Below are 10921 nucleotides of genomic sequence, written 5' to 3' on the forward strand. Positions count from 1 at the left end.
GGTGATAGTGTTGCAAATTTAGGCATGATCAAACTTCCATTCACTATGGGAGAGCCACAACTATCGGCAACCCAGATTCATTAGATCGTTATCAAAAATACAAAGTAATTGACTTATGCATAAATAGACTCCCTCTTATTGTATGCCGCAAGCTTGATGTATTCAACCTACTAACCGAATCTTGATAAAACTCCAAGAGCTCGAACTCCCTTCGATCACCTTGAAGAGTGCTTGAATCCTCCCGATTCAAGGCTTAAAGGCTATCTCCCGAAAGCCTATACAACCATCTCCCGAAGGTTGTGTTCTTGTATCATCCCGATGCAAGACTTCAAAAGCAATCTCCCGAAAGCTTGTAAAACCCTTCTCCCGAAGGTGTGCTTGTATCCTCCCGATGCAAGACTTCAAAAGCAATCTCCCGAAAGCTTGTAAATACCCTTCTCCCGAAGGTGCACCGATGTTCTTCTTCGTTGTAGACTTGAATACAGACTCAAGACAATACAAACAACAAATAAACAGAGTAAGAGTAGAGCAACTCTTCTCTACAAAACAAAGACACTCTTTTCTTAAGATATGAAAGTGAATAAAAGATTTTAACAAAACAAAGACACTCTTTCCTTAAGATATGAATACAATTCTAAGTGTGTGAAAGAGATATCAAACCTAGCTGCTATAAGATGTATTTATAATGAATATACATCTTATTGACAGCTTACATTCGGTCTGAACAAGACCTCAACCCACTAGAAACTTCCCTAAAATAATTCTTCAATCAGTCCAGGAATTTCCGTTTCTGTACCTACAGAATCGTGGGCAGTAACTACAACTTTCCTTTTATAGAAAATAAAAGTTTAGCTCCGGTTTTCTCTTCAAGAAACCTGATCTAAGAAAATGGGAAACTCAACACAAGATCAGATTAACAGCTGGTTAGAAAAGAATAAATGTGTAATCAAAACTTACCATATTTACCTTAATTTCCATAAATAGGAAAGCTAGACAACTTTCCTTCCAAGTTTAGATATACACAAATATGAAAACCATATTAAACACTTCAGCCGAAATTAATAGGAAATAATAAAATATTTTTGTCAATTAAATATGCCAAAAATGGAATTAACAACATTTAAAAATTTAAATCATCTTATTGCCAACTTAAAATGATTAAATACTAAAGATCATGAGCCCACCAGCTTTCATCTTCTACTAAACTTCTTTTTAATTATCTGTAAATGAAAATAATGACAATTAGTTAAAATATTGAGCAATTCACTACAAAAAATCTTACTTTTAGTCACAACAAAACTTGTGACTAAAAGTAAAAAAGTTTTGACTAATTATAAAAAACAACATTCTTATGTTGTGACTAAAAAGTCCGTGGTTAAAAGTATTAATCACAAAAATTACAATCTGTTGTGACTAAATATGTTTGGGACCCATATATTTTTAGTCACAATACTTGTTATGACTAAAACTAAATTAGTGACAACTTGTAGCTAAATGCTATATTTTAGTCACAAGTAATATTTTGTTGTGACTAAAAGTCACATTTAATCACAAAAAATTTATGTTGTAACTAAAAAGTTGTCACTAAAATTAACTATTTTTTGTAGTTATAGAATTCATTTTCTAAATTCTACAATATAAAAAATAATAGCAATGATTTCATATGTAGAACCCTGTAAAATAACACACTTCAAACCTTTTGTACAAGATAAGTAGTATAATTATAATTTTCATTGATGTATGCGGTTGCTACAAAATAATATAATTTATGGGTCAAATAGATTCATATTGTTACTAAAATTAACACAAATTTAAAATCTAACTGAACCAATGGCTGGTCGAACTTAATGATAAATCTATTGTGAACCATTAATTGTGATATAAATTACAAAATATAAATTTAATATAATATTAATTAATGATAATAAGAATATTAACAACTTCAGAATGTCCTAAATAATATTTAACAACCTTTTAATTATGTTATTAATACTTGACATTAATTTTTTAAGTGTTATTAATAATGTTTAATGACATTTTTTCAAATGTCATCTAACCTAATTTTTTACAACATTAAAATGAAAATGTCATAAATATTGTGTCGTGAAAAATATTTTTTGATGTAGTGAAATAATTATGCTATAGGGAAGAAAAAAAAATACACTAATAATTTTAAACCAACTTACATTTATTTATAAACTTATATAACAGTAGTACTAAGCAAACATAAATCTACAATTAGGACACTTCTTAAGCCTACAGTTTAATATATTTTGCATACACTCTGGGTGAAACACATGACCGCAAGGGAATTTTCTTACGGTATCTCCCTCTTCGTATTCACCTAGGCATATTGGACATTCTTCTACTTCAGTTGTTGCATTTTCTCCATACGAATACTTGTCTTCAGGAAATGCATCTATTGTAAGCACGGGTGCAATTTGTTCGAATGCATTTTGTGAAGGTAAATCCACGGCCGGTGCATTATCTTGATGATCAGGTGCATTTTGCACTGATAATTGCACAGATGGATTTTCTTCGTCATGGTAAAAATCAGCACGATATACAGTATGAATGCATTTAATTATTAAAATTAAAAAAAATACTCCAATTAAAAAAACCATGAGCAAAATATTTTGATTGTCATAGTTATAATCATGACTAACATCACCATGACTCTGTGGTACGACGGTAGGAAGTAGTACCATTACCATACAGATGGTGAAGAAATAAATAATAAGAGCCATTATTAATGCTGCAAAAATAATTTAAAATATTAATAATAATAATAATAGTTAGTATATAATATGCATAAAAAAGTATATATATTTTTTTGAACAACATAAAAAAGTATATATTGATCATATATATTACACACTCATATTTATTAATGTCTTTTTTAAACTATCCTTGATATTAATTTTATTAGAATCTTTATGAGATTTTTTAATTTTTTTCTTTTATAAATTTATGAAAGAGTGCAAATCACAAAATATAATTATATTCAAATTAATGTGGATCCAAACAAGTATCTGATCGAGCAAAATTCTTTAGCAACATATATATAATAGTAATTATTAATTCTTATAATTAGAACATAATTCTAGTAAATAACAAGAGTATATATTACTGATGTTAAAAAAAAATTAAAAAGACGTATAGCTATAGGGATCGATCATGTATAATATAAAAAAGATTTAAAAAAAGAATAACAAACAATTTAAAGAAAAAAAAAACTATGTACTCATTGAACAATTAAATTTTTCCAAAAATGATAATAATATATTTTTGGCCGATTAAATTTAATTATGGTAAATATATCTATAGCTGCCAAAAGAATAAATTAATTAAATAGATAATAAGCAGATGAAAATGATATTAATTTATATCTCAAGTAATAATAATATAAGCCATGCATGCATGCAGTACGTAGTTATAATATATATATATAAATATATAATACATACCAGGTGGTTTGGCGAAGAGGTATAGGCAAGAAATGTATTAGGAGCCTTTAGGAGTATTCAGAGTGATATATAGAATCTCTATTTGTTGAATTTACTTTGATAAATTGATGCAAATGAAGATATATATATATATATATATATATATATAGAGAGAGAGAGAGAGAGAGAGAGAGAGAGAGAGTATAGTATATATCAAAATTATTAAAACCTAATTCAGATGGATTTAATTAGAATAGGTTATGTATAAACACGTAATTACTTGAGTATATACACTCATTTGCGCATGTTAATTAATTTTTAGATAATTTATTAAGTGATAGTCCAATTAATATTAAACATGATTAATTAATTTTATCCAAAAATGTGTTAATTCTTATATTTGACGCCATCAATTCATGTTTAATTTATCTTTGTTTTTATTATCACGTTAATTAGTTACCATTTTTGAATTAATGGAGAACTCAACACAACCCATTAAAACCTTCACATTTAGAATTGATTACAAAATTATACATTAATTTATCTAAAAATACTTAATCTCATAGCTAGCTATATACATTAATTATGTATAGTACGGCATTAATGTTATTATTCTCATAGCTATATATAGCTTTATAAATATTTTATAGATATAAAAAGAAAGAATAACATTCCCACAAGTTTAGACGTAAAATATTCTAACTAGCATATTCATTCGTACCATTCACAAGTTTTATTTAGTGGGTCATACTTGCACAAAATGCACCCGAAGAAATTGTACCCGTACTTACACTGTATAATCAGTCGTTTTCGAGATTATGAAATTTGTTAAAATAATAATTTAAAATATTGAAATTTGAAAAATAACCTCACTGCCGTATTAATGGTCGCACAGTGTAAATTTATAATCGTTTATAATTGCACAACTATTTTTGCGACCATATAAAATTTGCTAATAAATATTTATTTTGCACCATAAAAAAAATATGAATACCAATCATGCATGCATGCAGTTATATTTATAATTAGCTTTTATTATACGTATAGTACCATTTAGTACCTATTATTTTCCCATCATATATATAAATGTATATATATATCCTATATTTGTACAGTCTAAGCCAATTAACTTTCCACTTTCCATAATAGCAGTTTAATTTTCTTTTTTTCTTTTCTGTTTTGCTATATATGCACAATATACACAATTTAATATATATAATTAGCCGAGTAATTTGCTATTTTGATACATACAATTTTAGTGTACGTACGTCCACACACACTACAATATTAGGGAAAAGTAGTAAATACCAAAACTAACACTAATTAATCACTGTTTAATTAACAGTGGGAATCATCAGTACTAGAATTATGTAGCAAACAAACCAACAAACACTACAAAAAAACTGCTACTTTTAGTGACAACTTTTTAATCACAACATAATTTTTTTGTGACTAAATGTGACTTTTAGTCACAACAAAATATTACTTGTGATTAATACATAGTATTTAGTTACAAGTTGTCACTAATTAACATTAATTTAGTGTTATATGGTTCTTTATATTACATATTCATTAATAGCATTTTTTTTAAAATGTAATCGCATAAGTTTTAATTACATTATTATTATCATATATATATATGAAGAAATATTATATTTTAATATTGTTATAATTTTTTAATAATAACTATTTTTTAATGTTATGATTGTTAAATTTATAGTAATAACATTTAAAAAAAATGTAATTATATAGTTTTTAAAAATTATTATGATAAGAACCATATAAGACATAAAACAAATTTTGGTCGCCAGGAACAAAGAACGTCATGTTCCTCTGTGTTGACGAACCCGAAACTGACTAGAGCAATTTCAAAGGCATGATGAAGATTCTCGAAACAACATGTCCGATCAAGATCGTGATTCTTTTCCCCCAAAATACTCCAACACCACCATAAGAAATATCGTAATAATTTGTACCCTATTCGCGACCAAACTAATTTCCAGTGCTTCGTGATTCTATGATTTTCAGGGTTGCTCCATCAAAACCATCGTCGTTGTCGGGGTAGCAAGGCCAAGGGAGAAGGGAGAAAGAAACAAGAGAGGGGAGGGGAGGAGGGTTCTGTCGTCGTTAGAGTAGGGAGCCTGAGAGGGAGAAGGTGATGTTTGGCGAGAAATGGGGCACGATTCTGGGGAAATTTTGGGTGAGGGAAGAAGCAAAAAAAAAAAGGAAAAACATAAAATTTATTAATTTAATTATTGTTTTTTTATAATTTGTAATTTTTTTTTTGTAATTTTTAAATTATTTTTATAATATTTAAATAATTAAAATTATATAGACCACTAAAAAATTTTCACATATATATGGGTACAATTAGGTTGTCCACTTGGCACTTAACACAATATTTTAGATGGAAAAGTAAAAATCAAAACAGAACGGTAGTTTTGAAGATTTTACCATTAAAAAATTAATTTGTAAAATTAAATATCACAAATCATATAACTCGATTAGTTTTGTTGTCCTTAATATTTTAAGGTTACTATTAGGAAAGGAAAAAGAAAAAAAGGCACAAGTGTCATACATTCACATGTTAAGTAGTGTCACGTACTAATTAATTATAGTTAAATTAGTTTTGTAACGTAAAATAGTATATAATTGTGCAACTAATAATAAAAAAATATAAAAATATTGAACTTGTAACGTACAATTATTATTGTATAAATTCATTCTTCACAATTAAAATATATCAAACTTAAGTTTAACATTACAAATAATATTGAAAGTCTTATCACAATATACCATTATTTTTTATCAGGTATATGATTTCACCTTTAATTTCTCATCACAATCTGCTATTTTTTGTGATTTTTCTTTCCAATTTATTACATTTTACTGTTCTTGTAAATATACTTTTTCTAATATGTTCTTATTTAAAATGTTAAAATTATTGATATTATCAGTGGTAGGCTTACTGATAAATGAGGCAACTAACCTTACTTATTTTTATTCTTATTTTTTAACAAATATATGTGTGTTAATAATTAATTAATTCGTTTCAGGTAAATTTTTACGGTTCATTTCCATATAAATTTTTGCATTAACAATTTTAATTAATAATTATTTGAGTAATTTACAGCGAAACTCTCTTATGTTTTAATTTTTATACACTTAATCCCTTTATTTTTTTTTTTTTTGTGGCAAAATCCCCTTATGTTTTAACTTCTATACACTTAACCTCCTTATCTTTTTTTTCTTTTTGTGGCAAAACTCCCTTATGTTTATTTTTTTTTTGTAAATTTGACACACCAGTTAAATATTACCGTTAAATATCAACTGGTTGATCACTGTATACACCTGTATATATGTAACGGTAAAATCTCGAAATCGATACAGTAGTAATCCAATTAATATTTAACGGTAGTATAAATCTAACTAAAACTTTAAATTTGTATAGCTCAAAATATTTCTTACATAATAGCATAATTAATATATATTTGTAGTTTCTATATACATTAATTTTATTTTTTATTGAAAATATCAAAATCACAGTCACCACTGCAATTATACAGCTAAGACTATTTCTTACAGAATACTGTAATTAATATTTATTTGTAATTTCTATATAAATTAATTTCATTAATTTCATTCTTGAGTGAAAAAATCAAAATCACAGTCAAACATTTCAAATATTGAAACTCTCTTACAACATATACCGTTTTATGTATTTTCAAATTTTGTAACGTGCATATTTGTATTAAATATTTTTAAGAAAAAAAATTAAAATATTTATAAATTTTATTTCACCTACATAATTTATTAGCTGTATATAAATCCAATTCTCAAATTCAACTATTGAAACTCTCATATCATATTAATCTATTGCTGGTATATGATATATATAAATATTTATATGATTCTTCTAGAATTGAATTAAAATACCAAAATTATTGTTGATAGTATTCATATCATTTATTTTTTTTGTTGGTAGATTTAGTTTTATTCTTTAGCTAATTTGAATGTATATTTGTATTGCAGATAAGATTTTTTCACACATCGATGGGTATGAGGGGATTTTTCATGGTTTCTATTGTGTTGTGTACACTTTTATGTTATTGTAAATCTGATGAACAACGAGTAGAATTATCGAGAGATGAACTTCTCGAAATTGAGAATCAACTTATGCGACTAAACAAGTCATCAATCAAAGCTATTAAAGTATTTTTATTCATCTATTATTATTATTATTATTATCAACTTCATCTCCTGCATATGTATATATTAGACTTATATGCAAATTGTGACTTATACAGACACAACATGGAGATATTTATGACTGTGTTGGTTTTTACGAACAACCAGCATTTGACCATCCTTTGCTAAAGGATCACAAATATGATTTTCAAGTATGTTTTTAAATAATTATTTCTACAATAACTTATCATTTTCAATATTTCCAAATTTTGTATTATAATATCTTCTTATCTACATAAGGATCGTGAATATTTATGTAGATGAAACCTTCTTCTCGTCCAAACTCGATGGTTAGAGAAGACAGGCCTCCAAAAAATGTGCAACAAGTATCGATAAATAGTGAGTTAAATGGTGAAAAATGTCCAATTGGGTATGTTCCAATTAGAAGAACAACCAAGGAAGATCTTATCAAAGCCAAATTATTTACAAAGTCTTATACCTCAAGAATTAATTCCCCTCCTACTCTTCATGTAAGCATATTTGCATTCACATTTTGTTTTGACAAATTAAATAGCATATTCTATCATTAAAATATAATTACAATTTTGATAAAATAGCACGCGATTGTTTCAACAAGACCAAATCCAACCAAGAAATACAATGGAGGTGGAACAGTTGCAAGTCTTTACACATTATATAATGTCGCCGACTCACAATATACTTTCGGTCGAATGAAATTACAAAATGGACTTGATATCATTCAAGCTGGTTGGGGAGTAAGTTTTATTTTTTAGTTGAATTATCTTTTTATTTTTGTGTGTTAAATTATTTTTTTTGTTAAAAATAGTTCAACTTAAGCATTTTAGATAAATTATAATAATTTCGAATATTTTGTTCACTTATTAATTTCTTATACTATCATATATTAGGTGAATCCTTCTGTATACGGGGATAATAAAACTCGGATCTTCATATATTTTCAGGTTACCTAAATTTTATGTTAATTTTTTTTTTCATATTTTTTTCATATTCATTGTGTAGTTATGTGTAACATATATATTAATATTTTTCCAGGCTGGTCAATTATCTTGTTTCAATACAGTGTGTCCAGGATTCGTTTTAGTTGATCCTCAACCTCTAATTGATATGTATCTAAGGGAAACTCACCCTGGTGATATACCTACATGGGAAATCCCAATCAAAATTTATCGGGTAAATAAAACAAATATAATATTTAATATTACCCCACATTTTGGGCTGTATTTATTTTGTAATTGTTTGACATTCTATAATAGGATCAAATTACTGGAAACTGGTGGCTTGAGATGGGAAAGGACCTTACTCAAACTGGATATTGGCCATCAAGTATATTTAGTGGTGGATTGAAAGATTTGGCTACTTATGTTGAATGGGGTGGCGAAACGTATAGTCCACTTGGTCAAATCGGTCCTCCAATGGGTTCTGGTTTATTTTTAAAAGGGAATTCTCATTATGACGCATATTGTAGAGTAATGACAACTATTGATGAGGCCTACAACCAAGTAGATGTTAAAAACACAGAAATTTCTTCTATTGATATTGACTTTTATTTAGTTAGGGATTGGGGATTTGTAAATGATGACTTTCGACGTTCCATGACATATGGAGGCCCTGGTCCTAGATGATTTCTATGTATTTCTACCAAAATAAACTTTTAATGAAGAAAAAATAAATGTATCATTATGTGTGTTTGGTAGACTTAATTATAAATGTGGTGAAAGATCACCCCCAAAACTTGACTATTACAATAGTAATAATATCAAAGAAACATAATTTAAACTAGAACTAATTACGCATATCAAAAATTGAACTTAAATGAAACTAGAAGAGAATATAATTTAGATCAAGAATGAATGAATTAATGATGAGTCTACCAAACACACTCAACATAGTGAATAATTACAACTCAACATAGTACTAATTACAAAAAAAATGTCTCACACTGAGGGAAATTACTTCAAAAGTGATACTCCCATTACATCCCTCCACATACATTCACTGTAATATTGGACTCCTCTCTAAACTTGGCTCAGAAATCTGAACTATGAGCCTTGGAGTTTTCTTGAGAGAGTAAGACACATGTGTATTTATAGGTCTTGTTGAGGCTCTCTTTAAGTTGGTGTCAAAGCCAACTATTATAACTAACAACAACTTCCTTTAGATTTATCTGGTGAGTGTTAAGATGGAACTACTGACATGACAAGGGTTAAGTGAGTTTAATCCCAATAATTCTACCTGTTTAGACTCACTTATCCATAATCCAAAAGAAATGAGTGATGACATTAAATGTCCTGAATGTTGAACAAGTTTAGACAGTGCCTAAACCTGTCTTTAGTTACACTTTTAGTAAAAATATCTGTAGGGATATCATGTGTGCTTATTTTCTCCACATGCACCTGTTTTGATGACACAATATCCCTTATAAAGTGTAACTTGATATGACCTCTCATGAAATATTGGATTTTTCATGTGATGCAAAGCACTTTGATTTTGTCACAGTAAATTGTGATATCGTCAGATTTCAAACCTAACTCCTCTGCTAACCCCTTTAGCCATATAGCCTCTTTGATGGCTTTGTATTAGCCACGTATTCAACTTTTTTAATTACAATGCCACTACTTTCTGTAGGTTAGATTTCAAGTTGATGCAGCCCTCAAGAGCAGTGAGCACAAAGCTTGTTAGGATCCTTATAGTGTCTAGGTTTGCTACAAAATTTTAGTCTACATAACTAGTGATTTCTTCCTTGATCTGGATCTCTTTACTGAACACAATTTTAGTGTATAGAGTACGTTTTAGATACCTCATTGTCGATTTCAGTGCTTCCCAATGTTCAGGCCCAGGGTTTGAAATGTATCTGCTGACCAGACTAGAAGGATTTGAGGAGGCTGAAAAAGATCACTTGGTGTGCTTGTTACAGAAGTCTCTGTACGGTTTGAAACAATCTCTTAGACAGTGAAGTAGGAGTTTTGATGATTATGTGATCAAGATAGGTCTGGCGAAAAGTAAGTTTGATATTTGTATATATTTCTTAAAGAGAAATGGAGATACATTGTATTTGTTGCTATACGTAGATGATATTCTGATTGCCAGCAAGAGTGCACAGGAGATCAAGCAATTGAAACTCCAGCTAAAGACGGAGTTTGAGGAGTAGTGGGAGCATAAAGCTCCTTTGAATAGCAGCTGGTATTGGCGAAAAATAGTTGAGGCAAAAGACAAAGTGAAGCAACTGATGTGCACCAATACATTTT

The 10921-nt window shown here is 28.3% G+C and overlaps 1 protein-coding gene across 1 annotated transcript; it reads left to right on the top strand.

The window, feature by feature from the left end:
• The first annotated feature begins 7256 nt into the window (after window positions 1–7256).
• Window positions 7257–9486, top strand: LOC115719090 (protein neprosin-like). The gene is made up of 8 exons (XM_061108953.1): window positions 7257–7328; window positions 7479–7658; window positions 7754–7846; window positions 7955–8164; window positions 8252–8410; window positions 8564–8617; window positions 8709–8846; window positions 8930–9486. The coding sequence occupies exons 2-8, from the start codon at window positions 7500–7502 to the stop codon at window positions 9296–9298; spliced, it is 1182 nt and encodes a 393-aa protein (XP_060964936.1). The 5' UTR covers window positions 7257–7328; window positions 7479–7499; the 3' UTR covers window positions 9299–9486.
• Window positions 9487–10921: the final 1435 nt, after the last annotated feature.

Source organism: Cannabis sativa, chromosome 2 (genome assembly GCF_029168945.1).
Source record: "Cannabis sativa cultivar Pink pepper isolate KNU-18-1 chromosome 2, ASM2916894v1, whole genome shotgun sequence".
In the NCBI taxonomy this organism is placed as follows: domain Eukaryota; kingdom Viridiplantae; phylum Streptophyta; class Magnoliopsida; order Rosales; family Cannabaceae; genus Cannabis; species Cannabis sativa.

Excerpts from the sequence above, each read along its gene's own strand:
- LOC115719090 (XM_061108953.1), top strand. The coding sequence starts at position 7,500 with ATGGGTATGAGGGGATTTTTCATGGTTTCTATTGTGTTGTGTACACTT. Across the intron at positions 7,847-7,954 it reads ATCACAAATATGATTTTCAA|ATGAAACCTTCTTCTCGTCC; the intron begins GTATGTTTTTAA and ends ATATTTATGTAG. Across the intron at positions 8,847-8,929 it reads TCCCAATCAAAATTTATCGG|GATCAAATTACTGGAAACTG; the intron begins GTAAATAAAACA and ends ATTCTATAATAG.